Source organism: Aquila chrysaetos, chromosome 19, assembly GCF_900496995.4.
Source record: "Aquila chrysaetos chrysaetos chromosome 19, bAquChr1.4, whole genome shotgun sequence".
NCBI lineage: Eukaryota > Metazoa > Chordata > Aves > Accipitriformes > Accipitridae > Aquila > Aquila chrysaetos.
In genome coordinates this window covers 16,958,580-16,979,456 of record NC_044022.1, presented here as the reverse complement: position 1 = coordinate 16,979,456, position 20,877 = coordinate 16,958,580, and the positions used below count along the sequence as shown (strand labels likewise).

Sequence of the window (20,877 nt, the reverse complement as noted above, 5' to 3'; positions counted from 1 at the left end):
AATCCTCTTCAGTCACTCTTATGAAACACCTGGTAGGCTAGGACCATAAAAATTGTAAAATTTGCTATACAGTCAGCTTCCTGGTTAAATATGAAGCAAGAATATCTGGTCTGCTTATGGAGAGCAAACAAAATAGCGGAGTACATGACCTTCAAACACAACATTCTCATGTAATATATACAAAAGTGATTTCCGTTTAAGCCTCACTTAGTAAAAATTACATTGGTTTGACCCAGTTTGCAGGTGTATTTGCCCAGTAAAAGAGGTGTAACTCGGTACTTCATGCAGACAGAAGTCACCCACTGCTCTTTCTGGACCACAGGCCACCAGATCGCTCACTTGGGTTACAGCTAGGACTCCCACGAGAAGTTAGTCTGAATGGCTAGTTAGAGTTTACAGTGCTCAAGGATCATCAAGGTAGCATGTGGAAAAGGATTCTGCAACCTGAGTAAGCTGAACTTAGTATTTGAGTATCGAGATAAAGAGGCAAATTCTGGCCTTGCTAAAGCCAGTGGGAATTGGTCTCCAAAAACGTTCCTGCTAGCATGTGGTGCCTCTTCCCTCTTTCTGTGCAGCCCTCACCACAGTCCACCCTCCACCCCTCATGTCTGTAAATGTTTGTTGGGCCAGGTTCTCTGTCTGGCTCAGACCGTTATGTCCAGTCAGAGACTGTTCAGATTCTGCTGCCACAAGGAATCTGACGACACAAGCATAAACAAAGCAAAGCCCTGCCTACTCTGGGGAGTGGGACCTGTTCTGCTGACCAAACAACTCTAGCTCACTGTTTAACGATCACATCTTTTCTCTACCTACGTAGTAGCAGGTATGATCTTAGATACCCTCTGCTATTTAGTAGATCAAGGAGAGCCCTCACCTGTTGCCAAATTAACAGTGTCTTCCCGCTACTCCCTAGTGAAAACAGTAAATATCCTGTATACCCATTCCTTACTAGAACAGGTCACCCAGAAAGGCTGTTGAGTCTCCATGGCTGGAGACAGTCAAAACCTGACTGGACATGGCCCTGAACAACCTGCTGTAGTTGACCCCTCTTTGAACAGGAGTGTTGGACTAGATGATCTCCAGAGATCAATTCCAACATAAATGATTCTGTGGTTATATTGGTTATATGTCTATGCCTATCACCCTGCATTTAACTATCTCACCAATATAATGACTCACAGGCCCAGCCAGAATGGAGTGTTTGTCCAGTGATTTTGGAAGGCTTTTACTGGCTCTCAGAAAAGACCTTAATTCAGGAAATGATCATTACACACTTTGTCTGTGTTAAGTTGAAACACAAACCAGCTAATAATCTAGAAGAGATTACACAATCACTTTCTGTAAAAGCATTTTATTTACTCATCTGTTTACATGCTATTTACAAACCTATGAGTATCACGATAAGATGAATCATGTCAGTGTACTTTGCTTTAAGACCTTGTTTCCAAAAGAAGCAGATGGCACAGACTGACAACAGCTTCTGAAGACATTCATCTCCCTATGCAAGTACAGTGATGAGGCCTTCCAAAAGCTCAGAGCAAAAAACCTCACAGAAAGTTTATAATGGCCGTTTTCATCATCTATTTTCTTCCTTGGTGAAATAGGAAACAAGTGAAGGGAAAAGAAGATCATAATGAAGGGACTCCAGAGAATGTTAGAAGCGTTGGCAACTTGTCAGCCTAGGTGTTCCCCATATTAGATGTTCCCATATCCTATACTTACTGCAGTGTATCAAATCCCATTTTATAGAATTCCAAGACTGTCTTAGGATCCCCCATTGCGTCTGGGAGTTGAACATAGGACTCCATACAAGTACATAGCAGCAACAATGGGCTTAGACTTGATTTCTTTTTGCATCTGTAACTAGTTTGCATGTACATGCTTTGCATGTATTTGTTTCTGGTTCTGTAGCAGTCACATGCTGTGAGTCCTTCATCTGGAGCCCCACAGAGCAGTTGAGTAAATCACTGTGGAAATTACCATTTGCATGTCTTCATTTCCATAAGACGAGATCCCAACATTTATATTGGTCAAAATGCTCTGTTCTGTTTAAATAGGTCTACAGGGCAAAGCTACAAGATGCACCTCATCACAGCTAACCAAATCTCTTGGCTAACTGGTGCTGAGTATGTCCCATAGTCTGCAATAGTTCTGATTTTACTCACTTGATAAATCTGCTGCATATTTTGAATATCTTCTGTAATATCTTGAGCCTTATATTTCAAAACAGAATTATTTTATGTTTTGGGGTTTGTTGGTTTGGGTTTTTTTTTTAATTCAACTAATCTGCTAGTGAATATTAAAAAAAACCCCAAACACAAACCAACCAGCCTAACAAAACAAAACATGGTTTTTGTTTGTACAAAATTATTTTCATTCTTCAATTTCCTGTCCTCCTTCCTAAAAGAAGGTGGAAGATAAGTTATTCTAAGGACCTGAACACTGTTTTGTTGCTGTAAGAGAGAAAAAAACCCCCAACATAATTTCCTTTGACACAAATTCAGGTTAAAGACAGTAGCAAAGATGAAGGTAGTAGAAGATAATAGTGAAGGTAATAGAAGATGAGCTATATAATGCACAATACAAATTAATATCTGCCAGGACACAATGAGGTTTTGTCCAGACTTTTTAGCAGTGAAATGTCCTTATTTTGTTTGCTTCCACACTCCAGTCTTTTATAGTTGATCCGAACCAAGTTTTAGTTTTTCTTTTTTTTTTTTTTTTTTTTAACAAAATAACATCCTACAAAATGCTACATATTTCACTTTTTTTCTATGAAATGCAATACAGTGTTGGGAGACTGAAAAAAAAATGTTATTAACAATAATATGTTGACTGGCTATTTATAGGATCTGACTAGATTGCACCTGTTGTGTTTTACAGCTTTTCATATTAGCCCCTTTGTCAGCAATAAATGAGTTTTCATACTTGCAGTTGTTCATGTAGGTTTCCTATTATTCCTTGGTTGAAGCAATCAACAGCTGTGATTACTTCAAGTGAAGAAAATTAAGCGGATATGTACTGACAGATACAGGAAACACAACTTCTTTCATGAATTAGTAAAAAAACAGTCTGGTTTTGTTGTTATTCAGTGATTGTGCACTGCAACTGGAGGTTTTGAAGCTGGGCCATCACTGGTGCCCACAGTGGTAAGCACTCAGAGTAAATGTCTTGGCTTCATTCCCTGCATGAAAAGTAATAGTACCCTAGATAAAGACATTCTCTCAGCAACAACAGGGGTCTTTCAACACCCTAGACTACCCTGAAGGCAAGATCCTGACTTCAGTGTGAGAGCATTGGTATAAGGGATCTTCACCCCTGAGCCTGTTGCAAAATGCAGCTCAGTTGCAGGTGGTTAGACATACAGAACAAGGTTATTGCCTCTTCAAACATTTTGTCAACAAAACCAGGCTGGTTGTGTAGAGGAGTGGCTGGCAAGGATCTGAATGAGAATGTCGCATCATACCACTCAGATGACCACAACAGGGAAGCCTGAGAAGGACTTGTGCTTCTGAATGGTGTCACTGAAACCTACCGTCCTCATCATAAAAGCAGTTGTTTTGGTACAGACCAAGGGCATAGCTAGCCTCATACTCTGTCTTTAATTGTAGATGTAAGCAGGCACTCAGGAAAAAAAAGAGAACAGAGCAACCCTATATGATACTTCTCCTGTATTCTCTCAACTTGTGATTCCTTCCAGGTCAGAGGATTTCCTGAACCTAGTATGTTATGTCTGTTTAGTAACCTTCAACTGATGTCTCTTTCAAGTACATTCTGCTTTTCCAGCCTTCCCTTGAATACATGTAAAATTTTTGCATCTGCAAGATCTGTTAAGGAATTCCACAGGTTTACTACCTATTACAGCAACCACATCCTTTTGTTTGCTTTGAATTCAACTAGCTTCATTTAATAGCTCTAGCTCTTCTATTGGCTCCATTCCTCAGTACCGGTATGCCACTATGGTGTCATTTTGGAGCAGTGAGCTGGACAGGCGCTGTCATTTTTTCCAGAGTATGCCTAATAGAGGTGCTTGTACCTAATAGAGAAGAGCAAGGCTCATGAACCTAGAGTGTTCTTCCTTATCTGTGTCTTGGGAGAGTCCCTGCAACTGTCTATCTCAATTTCCCACCTGTTAAATCATAAGAAGGTTGTGGTTTTTTTGTTTGTTTGGTTTTTTTGGTTTGGGTTTTTTTTTGCTTTGAAACATATTGATGAATAGCACTCTACAATATAAGTGATAACCTGTGTGTTCTGGTTCTAGGGTGAAATTCTTGAACATAACCTAGAAAGAGACAAGCAGGCTAACCGCAGAAGAGCAGCAGGGCTGGTGAGTAGGGCACTCTCTTGGGACTATGGGAGACATAAGCTCAAGTCCTTTTTCAAAGGAAGGCTCTTCTACCATGGAAGTGTCCTAACCACTAGGTGATAGTGAATTCTCTACAAGAGCCTGTCTTGCCTCTTCTACTCCCCTTTTCTCTCTGAAAACACCCAGTACAAGGAAAGTTCCTGCAATCTTAGAAAGTATCAGAAGACCAGAAAAGTATTTATCACCCCATAAATGTACTATCTGACGAACGATCAGACTTTTGCTCTGGAATAACCAACCACTTGCTTTTGCTTCCTGCCCTGCTAGGTGCAATGTATTGTCTCTGTTGTGGCTGGTGCACTAGGTGGCAATAGGGAGTCACCACTGTCCCTACTCACAACAGAGGAAGCCACAGGCGAGCAAAATTATACACCTAGGGGTTACAAATCTCAAGCCTTTACTAGATTTTTAACAGCACAGCACTAGAAATGTTTTTTCGCACCTGAAGTCTATTATGAAACTCATGGCAGCAAACTCACAGCAAGTACCAGTGCTCCCATATTTAACTGCAGGGAGAAGAACCCTGAGCACACAGAAAAACTGGAAATTTTGCTCACTGGGTTATATTCATACCTAGCTGCCAATCATGCCAAAATCATGATCTCAAAAACATATTAATCAACAGTGCAACCTAGGTGCCTCTTTTCAGCAAGACTGTGTTGACACCTGAGAGCTATGGCTTATAAGCCTAAAATTCAGCTCCTGCAAATGTAGCTTCCAGTACCAACTCATAGTTGCAGATGTAGGGCCAAGACAACAAGTCTGTCCCAGTCCAGCAGTCTGCAAGTCACTAAGCCACAATCTCAAGCTCCTCTTTACATGCTGAACTTCTATTCCTGTGAATCCTGCATTCTTTGCATTGCAGCACAGCTTGAAAAAGGGGTGTACAGAGCATTCTCCACTAAACTATGCCACGGTTGGGTGTTTGTATTGTTTCATCTTAAAATGAAAAGTTCCTCTTCTCATCTTCTACATAACAGCATAGTGCTTTCATCCAGAAAGTGGATCACTATGTTTTAAACCCTATTTTGTCTGGATTCCAGACTTTTCTGTGAAAACACAGGCATCTAACTTTCAGGGTGTCTAGGCCTGGATTTCTTAAGAACAGAAAGCTCTCCCAAAGGCTTTGGGTAGCTGCACAATAAAATGATAACTGCCACAGTAAATACTCCCCTTCTGCTCTGCATATGATACAGCCCTGAAGAGCAAATGAGTCCAGGAAGGCTGGACATCCTTCCGGAAGGAAATCCTAAAGGTGCAGGAGCAGGCTGTCTCCCCATGTGCTGAAAGATGAGCCAGTGGGGAAGAAGACTGGCCTGGCTGAAGAGAGAGCTTTGGCTGGAACTCAGGAAAAAAGAGGAGAGCTTATGACCTTTGGAAGAAGGGGCAGGCAACTCAGGAGGACTACAAGGATGTTGTGAGGTTATGCACAGAGAAAATTAGAAAGGCCAAAGCCCAACTAGAACTTAATCTGGCTACTGCCATAAAAGACAGTAAAAAATGTTTCTATAAATACATTAGCAACAAAAGGAGGGTTAAGGAGAATCTCCATCCTTGATTGGACGCGGGAGGAAACTTAATGACAAATGTTGAGGAAAAGGCTGAGGTACTTAATGCCTTCTTTGCCACAGTCTTTAATAGTAAAGACCAGTTGTTCTCTGGGTACCCAGTGCCCTGGCCTGGAAGACAGGGAGCAGAATGAAGCCCCCCATAATCCAAGGGGAAATGGTGAGCGACCTGCTACACCACTAAGACACACACACAAGTCTATGGGGCCAGATGGGATCCACCCAAGGGCACTGAGGGAGCTGGCAGAAGTGCTCACCAAGCCACTTTCCATCATTTACCAGCAGTCCTGGCTAACCGTGGAAGTCCCAGTTGACTGGAAGTTAGCAAATGTGATGCCCATCTGCAAGAAGGGCTGGAAGGAGGACCCAGGGAACTACAGGGCTGTCAGTCTGACCTTGGTGCCATGGAAGGTTATGGGGCAGATCATCCTGAGTGCCATCACACGGCACATACAGGATAACCAGGCGATCAGGCCCAGTCAGCATGGGTTTATGAAAGGCAGGTCCTGCTTGACCAACCTGATCTCCTTCTATGACAAGGTGACCTGCTTAGTGGATGAGGGAAAGGCTGTGGATGTTGTCTACCTGGACTTTAGTAAAGCCTTTGACACCATTTCCCACAGCATTCTCCTGGAGAAACTGGCTGCTCCTGTCTTGGGTGGGTGTACTCTTCACTGGGTAAAAAACTGGCTGGATGGCCGGGCCCAAAGAGTGGTGGTGAACGGAATTAAATCCAGTTGGCGGCCAGTCACAAGTGGTGTTCCCCACGGCTCAGGATTGGGGCCACTTCTGTTTAATATCTTTATCAATGGTCTGGATGAGGGGATCGAGTGCACCCTCAGTAAGTTTGCAGACAACACCAAGCTGGGCAGGAGTGTTGATCTGCTTGAGGGAATGAAGGCTCTACAGAGGGATGTGGACAGGCTGGATCGATGGGCCGAGGGCAATTGTATGAGGTTCAACAAGGCTCAGTGCTGGGTCCTGCACTTGGGTCACAACAACCCCATGCAGCGCTACAGGCTTGGGGAAGAGTGGCTGGAAAGCTACCTGGTGGAAAAAGGCCTGGGTGTGCTGGTTGACAGCCGGCTGAACATGAGCCAGCAGTGTGCCAAGGTGGCCAACGGCATCCTGGCCTGTACCAGAAACAGTGTGGCCAGCAGGAGCAGGGCAGTGATCATCCATCCCCCTGTACTCGGCACTGGTGAGGCCGCACCTCGAATACTGTGTTCAGTTTTGGGCCCCTCACTACAGGAGAGACATTGAGGGGCTGGAGCGTGTCCAGAGAAGGGCAACGAAGCTGGTGAAGGCTCTAGTGAACAAGTCTTATGAGGAGCGGCTGAGGGAACTGGGGTTGTTCAGCCTGGAGAAAAGGAGGCTGAGGGGAGACCTTATCGCTCTCTACAACTACCTGAAAGGAGGTTGTAGTGAGCTGGGAGTTGGTCTCTTCTCCCAAGTAACAAGCGATAGGATGAGAGGAAATGGCCTCAAGTTGCGCCAGGGGAGGTTTAGATTGGATATTAGGAAAAATTTCTTCACCAAAAAGGGTTATCAAGCACTGGAACAGGCTGCCCAGGAAAGTGGTGGAGGTATTTAAAAGACCCTGGAGGTATTTAAAAGACGTGTAGATGTGGTGCTTAGGGATATGGTTTAGTGGTGGACATGGCAGTGTCAGGTTAATAGTTGGACTCGATGATCTTAAAAGTCCTTTCCAACATAAATGATTCTGTAATTCTGTGATTCTATGACTTGACTCCCAGTGATGGGAGAGAATTTTCCTTATAGATATCATAGGATAATTCTACTCACCAAATATTTTAAACAGTTTCATAGAACATACGTTTCCTAAAAAGAAATAACGTGAACGTTCCATAGATTACAGACCAGCCTTGATTAATTGTCTATGTTACATTTTTTGCTAGAGTCTCTAAAATACCACAGTTCTAGTGAAAATATATTGCCTGTCCCTTTCCATTACATCAAAGTCTACAGTATATCCTACTAATATCTGAAATCACGAAACATAATTACAAAGGAGTATATCACCACTTTTTTTTTAAACTGTCATATTCAAAGAAAACAAAAACCTATCTGGCACTTGTTTGGAGCATTATGTTAAACCTTCTGTTAGTAACACACTGTTGAACATTATACTAGATTAAGATGTCTCAGTAAATCAAAGATTACCCTAGGTCTTGGCTTGTAGTGTCACAAGGAATTAAAATGTCAGTGTGTGAAAGTCTTAATTCTCTGCTCCACCTGCTGCCAGTGTCCCCTTCTGGTGGCTTCATTCCTGCTGACATGAATGGAGTTTCATCTGAATTAGGCTAGCAGGTTTTATTTTTTCTGATGGATTGTGAAAAAAAAAAGAGTTGACACGGGTGATTTTAAATGGATTTAAAAGTTACCTATTTAAACAACAAATCAAGAACTACAAGAGCTTAAATACTGTAAAAAAATACTAATCAAAGAAGTCAAAACTAGAGACAAAAATTATTAGTGAGGAAGTAAGAAGCATCAGCCTTTCTCCAGGAGCAGCTAATGTCTCCCTGCATGCCGGTTGAGCCATATTCGCTGAGCCACTCTGGAAAGAGAAACAAAAACCTACCCAGTCCTTAGTTCCACCTGCCTACCTGGTGCCAGTTCTTCAGTCCCTGTAGAGTTATGTTTTTCTTTCCACATTAAAGAATAAACCTTAAGAAGAACCCCCACAACCAAGCCTGAAATGAGCTGCAAGAATTATAGGAACTGAAGCCCAGTGGAAAATATGATACGTCAGAAAATGTAGGTGTCACTGGTAGCATCAAGAACCAGTAATAAGGTGGCCAGGGCTTCCATTTAAAAGCCACCACCTGGAAGTGTAGCAGAAGTCCTGGCTCTGAAAGCATAACCTTCTATCTTGTTATGTAATTCATCCATACTATACGCCAAAACTAACTCAAATTTTGGGAAAGATAATCAGCTGAATAACTAGTAAGTATCCATGTGTACCTGGGCATACATATAATGAAGAAGCTCCAGAAGTGGGACCACATACACAGTTCCATGACAGTAATCATTTCCTTTGCCAAATTCCTGAACTCTGAGCTGGAATACCACTCATACCTTCCTCAGGCTTGCACTCAAGCTGGCACTTAGAATAATCTGCTGCTTAAATGGTTTGGCTGAGCAGCTTGGTCCTTAGTTTCAGTCTCAGGGCTATTCTTATAGAAGCAGGAGTGGAGACATAGACATGTGAAGTCAATTTTATACCAAATTGCTCTTAGTTGAGTATGCTCCTATTTTACCTTGTCCAGACCTCAAGATTCACTTTAATGAGGATTCAGTAGGGTCTGGAGCCTGGAAATTATATTTAAGCCTGGTTCTCAAAAGGTGACGTTGCACAAGAAAGTTCAAGACAATACTTCATCAGAGCTGCATAGTTTATGTTACTAATTAGTAATTATAGACAAGGGGAGATTAAAGAGGGACAGTCTTCTTGACTGAAGGACTGATGGCTTTCTTCAAGCTGTTATAGATGCCTCTTCAGTCTCCATGTTGGTCTAGACTCAAACAACAGATCCAATAAGGCACTTGCTGTAGTGAATCCTGGCTAACATGCCTTAGGGTTAACACACTGCTATTTTTCTTTGTCTGAAGGTAAGGTCTGCTCTTTTAAAAGTTGTAGGAACTATGAAAGGGGTTTAGGCTTTGATTTTTGTTCTTTTACATCCAAATACAATTCAAGTGCTTCATTTTTTTCATTGTTGTTGCTCTTATCATATGGACCAAATGCTTTCAGTATTTCACATTCTTGTTAATAAGAGGTATTTATTTTCTTATATCTGATTAATATCTCCTTTAAGTCTATGGAAATTCTCCCATTAACTTCAGCAGTCATTAAAGAGGCCTAAAAGGTGGGTAATTTACACTAATATAACGTAATATAATTAAAGGCAATAACATTAAGATTAAAACTATAAAAATAACATTCTGTTTCCACAAATTGCTGGTAGTCAGAAACAAAAATTATAAGCCACCAGCAACTTCCATACCAAACTTAGTATCAGGATCGAGGTTACCTTTATTAGAGAAAGGTGATGTCACAGCTGAGGAAGGATTTTGTATGCAAGCAGCATATCACTTGCAGAAATTTGGAATTATTTGAGACTGTAAAACTTTTTTTTTTTTTTTTCCTGTATTGACTTACAGGAGAGAAGTAAAATATTACAGTCACCTTGTGTATTTTGTGAACATTTTAAAAACTAGAGCAAAATAGCATTTTGTATGCATATTGTTTATATAAGACTAAGTTACAGAATGGATGACACCATGCATCCCTGAACTGATATCTTGTGTCTTTGACTAGAAGGCTGTCTAGAAACTGAGCCCAGATTCTGTCTTTATACATCAACCACATCAAGAAAGCTATCAGAGCCAGAATTCTCTTTTTTTAGTTCATTTTGAGTACAGGGGCTACAGGATTCTGGCAGAGGAATAAAAAAGGGGGCTGAAGAATGAGCTAACACTAGAGAAATGCCTAGTGTGTATGGACAGACAGTCTGTCAACCTAATTTCTTCTTGAGGATGTCTATTACTGTGAACTCTGCAGAGGAATGAATGGCTTCATTTTATGGAAAGATAGGACTCTTACTTACTTCACTAAAGTCAAGATCTTGCTCCTTTTCCTTTAGTATAGATAAATACCTACAGGTAGCTGTCAGAGTGATATCATAGAAAAAATCTAGTTCTTACCATTCTCAGCCAGTATAAAAGGCTATTTAATTGTAAACAGTACTGATTATTGGAGGAGGTTTTAAGCCTTAAGACCAAACAAAGGCCTTTCCCACTTACATTCCAACTGAAGACATAATTAAGTAAGAAATCTGCAAAAGTAACTCTGAGTTTTCCCTTAAGGTAAGGATATGGAAATGGAAGAATAAAATAACTATCCTGAGTCATTGATCTTTGATATTTAAAAAAAAATCTGCCAATACATTATAGTCATACTCATTTACTTTCTGCCTTGCCTGCCCCTGCTCCTTACATTTGTTGCTACACAGCGACCCAAGTTAGACAGTAAGAGAAGAGGGGGCAGAGAAAACGGCAGCAGTCTGCACAATAGGCTGTATAGAAACAATTTTCCTGTCTTGAAGCTAGGCCTTTGTATGCTAAAGAAGACAAGAGTAATAGATGGAGAAGAAGAGTACACAAGGATGAACATGACTGTAGCCAGGGGGAAATACAGCTAAGAGGGTGATATCTGTATGCAATGTATAACAACTTGTTAAACAGATATGTAACAACCAAAACACCATCCGATAAAAAATAAAATGCCATGATATATCATTAAACATTTTAGCCACTTTGAAACCAAAGAAAGAAGCAAAACCTTTAAAAAATGGTTGGTGATTGCAATTGCTTCTGCTTTTGGTAGAGACAATTGGTAGAAGTCAATTGTCTTTTCAGAAAGCAGATGCTTACCCCTTAAAAGCCCTGACCTTACCAAAAAGTTTGTTCTGTGATTAAATTCTTACAATATCAAGTCATATCAAGACTACACGAAGCTGTGAAAGTTCCCTTTTTCCTATTAATTGGGGTAACAAAACCAATATGCAAGAATGCTTCCTGAAATATCGATCTAGTTCTGTTGCACGCAAAGTCAATGTCAGAACTAATTTTCTTTTTTATGCACCCAACTACCAAAGTTTAAAACAGCACATATATGTATCTTTTTTGAGTCCCTGGCTAGATATTTGGCTTTTAGTAGCTGCTACTTGTAATTAAGGGGTCTTTCCATACCAGTAAGCAAATGTGTTTCTTATAAATGAATATAATCTTCTGTCTGATGAACTGAAATCTAGGAACAAAGTCCAGCAGCTAAATTATGGAAATAATGATAATAATTCCAACTAGATGAGCATTCTGTGGCTTCTATTTTGTTACAGACAGCAAAAAGTTACCTCTTTCATTATCTTACGAGTACAATTATAGCCACTCCATATGCTGTGTCTTAGGTGTATCAAGGAACATTTACTTTCTTCAAGCACTTAAATGACATCTAAGACTTTTGATTTCTCAAAATGTTGATTATGTATTTTTTATGAATTGGAAAAGTTTCTCCCTGCTTTTGTAGATTATTCATTGCAGTAATATATTAAACTTCATTCTGCAGTCAGCCACATCATAGAAAGAAAAAATATTGGACCTTAATTTGCAGTGCACAGCGTGAACACTCGAACCTGTAAACAGCCATAAAAGTGACAAATCGCTTGAGGCCTTTATAGATATTGCACCATTTTTCTTCTGTGTTGTAAAGTGGTATATTATGGTTTTGGCAAGTTCATTGCTGGCTGTCCTTATTCATTGCAGCTGGGATTTTCAAGAAGTCCTAAATTGCACACAAAATTTTGAAATTCTATTGCCAAATTTCCAAATATGATTGAAAGAACTGAATGCCTGCTTGATTTTAACTGAACGATTACATTTTAGGTATAAGCTGACGATGGGAGGCCTTAGAGATTAGATTAGATTAATTTTAGCACACATCCCAGACTGAACTCCAAAAATCTTTTTCGAAAAGGCATTCTAAAACAGAAAAAAAAATTGTTTGTTTCTTTCTTTCTTTCTTTCTTTCTTTCTCCTGACTTCTCTATCTTCTAATGTCAGATACAGTGATGAAAAAACATAAGAGAAATTTTTGTTGCCATGATGTAAATACATTCTGATAAAGATGCCCCTGCTCCTTTGTTAGTCTTGTCTTTTATCCTATTTATCATATGGCTAGAAGAGGTCTTCAAAGTCATGTCATCCTTCCTATGCTCAAAACAGGGATCAGCTGTACCTAGGCCAGTACTGGCAAATGCTTATTTAACTTTTTCTTACAACCTCCAAGGGCAGACTCAAAGCAAGATGCTCCAGCACTTCCTTCTTCTTGCCATTAAAATGTTTTTCTCAATGTCTAATTTGAAACTTCCTGTTGTGACTGGAGTTTGTTTGTGTTCACCACAGTCATGGGAATGGATTATATCCTTCCTTCTTTGCTTATTCGAAGTTATCATGTCCACCTCAATCATGTCCCTAGTTTGTTCAATCTTTCCTCACGGACTGTAAAACTAGTAGATACTTGCTTTGCTCTAGATTAGCTCTAATTAGAGTTTACTTCTTTCTTGAAGTGTGAAGCCTCAAGCTAGAGACGTTTTTCTAATGCCTTAGCAATCCTGAGTAAGTCAGTCAGAAAAATTACTTTATGTGGTTTTGCATCTGAAATGTATGTTTACATTTTTCACAACAGCATGACATTACTGGATTGTATTCAGTATAGTACATATAAAGCCAGCAGGAAATGTCTCCTTGTGCAGGTCCAGCTCAAATAGACCCCCTCAACCCTAAAGCAGGGAGTGACTGTGGCTCAGGAGGGCACAAAAACCAGCACAGTACTATTGGTTTTACATCCTGCTTCTAAGACAAATAGCATGGAATTGCCTCACATTCAATACCACGTCAGTGAACTGTAGTATGAAAACACTTGTGTGGCCTTTAAAGAGCGTGTGAGACAGGCTGCTAAACATCTAACAAGGAACTGTCTAAAATAAGTTGTACGCCACTCTTGAGATGAGCCGTGTTTGTGTAGCTACAAATGGATAATCCTGCTTTCAGTTAAGTTCACTAGCTGTTGTGCAAATTCTGATAAGCATAGTCTTCCCTGAAAGTGTATGGGAGAAAGAGAGGTCCCCATTCCTTAATTCAGGTTAAGCAAGCTACAGATCCAGAGCAGGTGGAGCAAACAGTATACAGGTGAACTTCTGCCATTTTTTGAGGAGTTTAATCCTACATGGTTGTTGGTTTTATGGCTCCGAGCTAATGATGTCCTTATCCACACCATTATTTCTGTACTTAAAATTAAATGCAGAACTGCTTTCCTAGATGAGGACTAGAAAGCTCAGAATTTGTAGAATTGAGCATCTAACCTCTCTTTTCAAAAAATTATTATATTCTACACACAATTTTAAAAGCTACTTGGGACTTTTGCACTTCTGTTCATGCTGTGAAGGACTTTAAGCAAAAAGTGAGTATGTAAACCAGAAATGTGCTTTATGCTACCCAAATGCCAAGAATCTAAAGTTAGTACATCTCTTTTCTGTCTCCTGGGAAGTTCTTAGAGAATGATTTCACATTTCATTTTTCAGGATTATAGTTTACTATCTCACTATTTTATTAAAGTATCCTTAGATACAATGTCCAGAAATTTCAAACTGATGAAAAGGACACCGTTTAAAGAGAGACAATAAGTCTCAACCATATCACTAAAATTTCTTTAAGTATCATCAGCAGAAAAGGATCTAAAGGGTTCTTCCATGAATTTGAATCCTTTCTCTTGCATTCATGCATTTTGCCTTTGTATAATTAAATATGCCTTTCTGCAGAGGGTGGTGAAGGCAACTCACTCTTCCTTAGTCAATCCAGTGGGAAGATAACTGCAGTATGGGTAGGCCATTGCATTCATGCAGAAAATATCTATTCTACAGACTATTGTGTAGCAATTTAAAGTATACATAAACCAACACATCTTTCTAATCCCTATAGACCTAGTCTTTGTATATCCTTCCCCTTGATAGCTGTCAAGCTTGTTAGTATTCCAGTGATAGGTTAGAATGGCATAATGGCTTGCCTACCTGGCACAATTCACACTTTTTTTATTTTTCACCTTATTCGATCCAGCTCTGGAGTTGACTACACTGAAACAACTCAACACGTTCTTATGTAATGGCTCTCTGATGGTTATGTTTATTAAAGATTAAAATAAAAAGGAGGGTATAATCAGTAACCGACATATCTGAAACATCATGTTGCTGCAGAAATTTTCATGGTGTTCTAAGCTGAATTGTAAAATTGCTCCCATACAGACCTATTGGTCTATATAACTTCTGCTTGCTGACATCAACAATAATTTAACATTGTAGATATCCAAAATAATATATCATATTTTCTTCTTGTTTGCAACTATGCCTGCTTTCAGACTTATGTCTATGTATTTTTCTTTCTCCCCAGGTAATGCATTTGTGGTGAGCCTAGCTTTGGCTGATCTGGTGGTGGCCGTGTATCCATACCCACTGGTGCTCTTAGCTATTTTCCACAATGGATGGACGTTGGGTGAAATGCACTGTAAAGCGAGTGGCTTTGTGATGGGACTAAGTGTAATAGGCTCTATTTTCAACATCACTGCAATTGCAATAAACCGATATTGCTATATATGTCATAGTTTTGCCTATGACAAAGTGTACAGCTGTTGGAACACGATGCTGTATGTCTCCTTAGTCTGGGTATTAACAGTAATTGCAACTGTGCCAAATTTCTTTGTTGGCTCTTTAAAATATGATCCACGAGTCTATTCATGCACATTTGCTCAGACTGCAAGCTCCTACTATACGATAGCTGTTGTGGTAATTCACTTCATCGTCCCTATCACCGTTGTGAGCTTCTGCTACCTTCGAATTTGGGTTTTAGTGCTTCAAGTTAGAAGACGAGTCAAGTCAGAAACAAAGCCAAGGCTGAAGCCAAGTGACTTCAGAAACTTTCTTACCATGTTTGTGGTTTTTGTCATTTTTGCCTTTTGCTGGGCACCGCTAAACTTCATTGGACTGGCTGTAGCCATCGATCCTATGGAAATGGCACCAAAAGTTCCTGAATGGTTATTCATTATAAGCTACTTCATGGCCTATTTCAACAGCTGCCTTAATGCAATAATATATGGACTTCTTAACCAGAATTTTAGGAATGAATACAAACGAATTTTAATGTCACTGTGGATGCCAAGGCTTTTCTTCCAGGACACATCCAAAGGAGGAACTGATGGTCAGAAGAGCAAACCTTCTCCTGCTTTAAACAACAACGACCAAATGAAAACTGATACCTTGTAAATGTGTAATAGTCAATGCAAGTTTGTCATGGTGAAACCCAAGAATACAGTTGTAATGTTCTGGTCATTCTTGCTTACTTTTGGGGGCTTTCCATTTGGATGGCACTTTGTGACTGGAATACAGGCTTCTTCATAAAGCACATTGCTCTCAATTAATGATTTATACAAGATATCAATTGAAAATGCATTTCAGAATTAAAGCAGCAGGTGAGTGCAAGCTGTTTTAGTTCTGAGAGCTGAATTCTGCTCCCAGACATATGAATGAGGCATTTTTTTACTTCAGTGGGAATTTTGCATTCTTTATACAAGATCAGGATTCAGTTCTTAGAAGATGTAGTGAAGGTACTTGTCTATGGGGCACAGCAGCTCATCAAGGCTGAGGAGTGATATTTTCCTCCTTCCTGTATCTGAACAAAGAGGGTGAAGCAGATACTTTGTTTTCCACACGAGCCAAACATCACATTTCTGTGCAGGTACTGGTGGCAGTAGTATCTTTGAATCAAACTTGTAAATTGGAGAGAATAATATTTGTGTAAAAGCAAATATTAACATTACAGCTTTTCCTCACAGGTTTTTCATACTTACATACACTGAGATTGGGAATACAGTGTATTTACTCTGTTCATCTTTTGTGGTCGATTTTATGGCAGATAATATAATACAAATCATTGATTTATTACACATTTACTTTACACAATATTCTTCCTTTAGAGAGGATTGAATTTTCATTGTGCTCCATTTATTTACCTAAATATATACATCCAATGTCATTTGATGCACTTTAGCACACTTTACACATTTGCAACAGGCTGGAAATTATGGCATATGACCTGTGATCATCTGGAGTGGCAGGATATCTTAGATCATCTCAAATGATGCTAGACGAAAAGAAGTAGCTCTTTTGACTATAATGGCAGTTGAGATTCTTGCCTCACATGTCTACATCTAATCTTGAACAAAATCCACTGTTGGTATCTAATCTAAGATAACCTTCGAGGTTCCCTATAGTGGAGATATGTTTCCTTTCATCTGTGATGATAAACACGCATCCAAGGATGAGACGAATTGCTTTGTGGAGGTACTGGTCTCCTTTCATTGACTTCAGAAGAAGTTTTGATTGCTAGTTCAAACACCTTGCTTTGGACATCTAGATGGGGATTCATCTTGCCTAATTTGGGATGTCACCAGCGTAGATATTTGCACATGATTTATTTTCTAAATTCCCACTGTAGACCATGGAGTTCTAGGAAATGCTTTGTTTTTTCTTGAAACTGGCATCTTTATGGATCAGGGGAACTGCTTGACAGAACTCACTAACTGTATCTTCATTGACTAATGGAGATCAGGCAGCTTATGTGGACACATTTCAGGCAAAGATATGTAATCTTAATCCTATAACTAGTGTACTTACAGTTCATATTTTCACAGTTCATAAAATAAAAAGATGATATTCCATCTTCTTTTCAAACTCAGCTCAAATTCAAACTGGATTTCTCCTTTTTCAGATACCATATTGTAACAGTGACCATAGAGATCAGATTACAATTTGGGTTATACCCCACAGTATCATAGTAATGTACACAATGTGGTTTGTATTATCTCTAAATCAGATTAGGGATCTGTGTGCAAACACAGTCAATTAAGTTATTTTATCATTAGACCTGAAATGCACATTACTGTTAGTAGCACTGTTCGGGGGAAAGGAGATAGGCCTCTGGTAAATCCATGTCAGGTATTGAAATAGGAAAAGGAGGAATTCAGGTTGCTATTACATTCTAGTTTGGGTTTTCTGACCTTGCTATTATGAAAAAATATTTCTGTAGTAATGTTAATTTTTACAGCCAATATACTGCTCCAGAAGCCATAAAGATGTATTAAACATCACCCTTATGTTGCTATACTTATAGAAAAACATCAAAGAACCACAGTATTTTAAATGTTTTATTTGCTTGCCAAAAGTCAATGTAAAGTACAGCAAAGTAACAAATGTGATGATTCTTCTAGCTTCTTTCATGTTCTTCAGATAGTTTCTGATAGTCTCTGAAATTCAGTACCCTAGGACTCAGAGTAGGAGCCTGATGAAAGCTGAAAACTTTGTGAATAGGGGTAAGAGAGAGATGGGACAAATTTAACCTGGTGGTAGATAATAAAAATATTGTAGTGAAAAACAGCAATCATTAGTATGTAGGTTCTACTTGGAACATAATTTTGTAAGTCTGACACAGTTTCGATATGTATTTTCTTTCTTCACGACTTCCACACCAAGGTACAGAACACAGAACTAATATACATGTATATTCACATGTGAAACTTCCCTCAAAGTAAATAAGGAGTTTCAAGATTCTGGAAAACTTGCAGGAAAGGACATCAAGTTTGCTTTATTGAAAATCCTGCCTTTTCTGACATCTATGAGTACTCAAAATTGTGACTTGAAAGTCAAAATTTATTGTCTGACTTGTAGATGAACTAGTATTAGAAGTAAATCCATTGACCTTGGTTTATCGCTTGCTGATATGACTCAGTAGAGTCCAGAATTTGGATCAAATTCCCATTATTGTTTTAGCTCCATAAAACAAATATAAACATTGGAACCACTTGCTCGGCCATAAAAGTGAGCAGCTATCATTCTACATACTCATGGGAAGAAGATTTGAAATTTTTAGGAAGTAATTTTACAAATCATCTCTGCACTTTAAAAATTAAAGATCAGTTTTAAGAATCCTTGTGCTGGTATCTCAACTATCCTAAATGAAGCTCACACAAGTAATAAAATAGAAACATAGAATCATGGAATGGTTTGGGTTGGAAGGGACCTTAAAGATCATCTAGTTGCAATCCCCCTGCCATGGGCAGGGACACCTTCCACTAGACCAGGTTGCTCCAAGCCCCATCCAACCTGGCCTTGAACACTGCCAGGGATCGATGGGGCAGCCACAGCCTCTCTGGGCAACCTGTGCCAGTGCCTCACCACCCTCACAGTAAAGAATTTCTTCTTTACATCTAATCTAAATCTACCCTTTTTCAGTTTAAAGCCATTACCCCTTATCCTATCACTACATGGCCTTGTAAAAAGTCCCTCTCTGGCTTTCTTGCAGGCCCCCTTTAGGTACTGGAAGGCTGCAATAAGGTCTCCCCGGATCCTTCTCTTCTCCAGGCTGAACAACCCCAACTCTCTCAGCCTGTCTTCACAGGAGAGGTGCTCCAGCCCTCTGACCATCTTCATAGCCCTCCTTTGGACTTGCTCCAACAGGTCCATGTCCTTCTTACACTGGGGGCCCCAGAGCTGAACACAATAATGCATTGTTCAAAGAAAGAAGTGTTCCAAAATTTGATCCTTCCTCACAAATGATGGAAAAATTTTGGAACGGTGCTAAATTATTAGGTGTGGATTCTACCACCACCACCACACTTCCTGAATGGGATCCTGCTCTGCATGGTGTCTGCAAATCCAATGTAGCTATTTAGTGTGGCAGGTACTGCTACTTATTGAGTCCTGATGTACAGACAATAACTCATGCCTATTAAAGTAAGTTTTTATACCATATATTATTACAAAGCATTGCCTTTGAGTTGACCTGGAAATCAATCAAATTCATAAATTTAAATTTACCTTGAAATCTATCAAATCCATAAAAATTTTATTAATTTAGATGACTAAATGCAGCTTTTGCATTATTAAACCTCTTCATGTAGCAATATTTTATTTCACCATAAAGTAATATATCCATCTACCTACATCAAAAGCCTTGAATTAATTTTCTCCCTTCTCTTATTATAATTCAAACTCCATTTTTCCTCAATTTACATTTGAAGAAAAAATTATAAATGCAATTTAAAATGTAACTAACCATCAAGATAGGGGATATGATTATAACATGGTTTGAAAGTATAGTCAGGAAGAACGTATCAGCTCTGTACAGATTTATGCATCCTTGAGGAAATTATTATTTCCATTATATAAAAGTACTTATAACAGCATATCAGATATAGACACTTCAAGAAAAAGGAGGAAGGAAGTCAGGTAGACCCTGTGTTCTGCACAAGGTAACTAGAGAAGGCAAAACTAGGGCCTCAGGGACAAAGTCTGTTTCCAGAAAATTTGGAGTGTTTTCAAGCATTTATTTTCTGTTTATTAAAAGAAATAAATGTGTTCTAGAATTGGTCTTACAATAGAACTCTGATTAGAAAAAGCTTACCATCACACAGATGGGTGAAGACCACTTGTAAATTCTATTTCAGTAAAGAGGGAAGTGGAGGTGAGAATGAAGCGATGCATTAACCTTATCCTATCTCTCTGTGCAAGTGACAATTTCACTCTCAAGGAAGAATTAAAACTAAAGATTCAGTCCTATTACTGTTGACTTCAGTGAGATCAGGTTTTCAAACCAAATTATTGACTGAATAGAATAATTCTGCCTGGCTTATTCTCAGGGGCAGATATGCACTTCTGTCTCTCCACTTCTACCTTTGAGAACACATTTAGATAAAAATAATTGCTTTTATTTCTGAATTGTATTTTTAAAGAACTGCACAAGTCTGGGAATTTGCCAATGAATAAATATCTACGGAAGATATTCACGTCACATATCTGCTGTTCGTTGGAGCACAGGTAGTTTTTTCATCAGTCCTCCTGGTCAAAGGGAAGGGATTTGAAAGGGCCAGTTGAATCTGGCGAATCAACAAATGGTTATGGGACTAATGCCACAGCCAGGGGTTTGACTACTTAGACCATGGAACTCCCTTTGAGAAACCTGGTCTACTGGGGGTTGACAGGGTCCATCTGTCAGAGAAGAGGAAGAGCGTCTTCGGTCATAGACTTGCCAAGCTGGTGAAGAGGGCTTTAAACGAACACTGCTGGGGGAGGGGAACTTCAATCCATCCCACTCCTGCCAGTTTGATGCCAGTGCCAGCAACAGATGCCTGAAGCCTGCAGAGGAATCACAGGTCAGCAGAAGAGCACCTGAAGAGCTCAGAGGAATTCCAGCCACTCCAGCCAGAAAGTCAGCTTCATCAAGGGCAGCCTTGGCTGCAGTGACCATGAAATGGTG

The 20,877-nt window shown here is 39.5% G+C and overlaps 1 protein-coding gene and 1 long non-coding RNA gene across 2 annotated transcripts in view; one reads left to right on the top strand and one right to left on the bottom strand.

Moving 5' to 3' along the window:
• The window catches only part of MTNR1B (melatonin receptor 1B), a 31,800-nt gene extending 15,831 nt beyond the window's left edge, over positions 1-15,969 (top strand). Inside the window, exon 2 of the mRNA XM_030043154.1 lies at positions 14,962-15,969. Within this exon, the coding sequence (XP_029899014.1) occupies positions 14,962-15,830 (869 nt within the window). The 3' untranslated portion in view covers positions 15,831-15,969. The remainder of the gene's footprint in view (positions 1-14,961) is intronic.
• Positions 4,681-7,653, bottom strand: LOC115353562. The gene is made up of 3 exons (XR_003927606.1): positions 7,534-7,653; positions 6,722-6,723; positions 4,681-4,690 (listed from the first exon to the last, which is right to left on the bottom strand). It is a non-coding gene; the product is annotated as an uncharacterized LOC115353562 (long non-coding RNA).
• Positions 15,970-20,877: the final 4,908 nt, after the last annotated feature.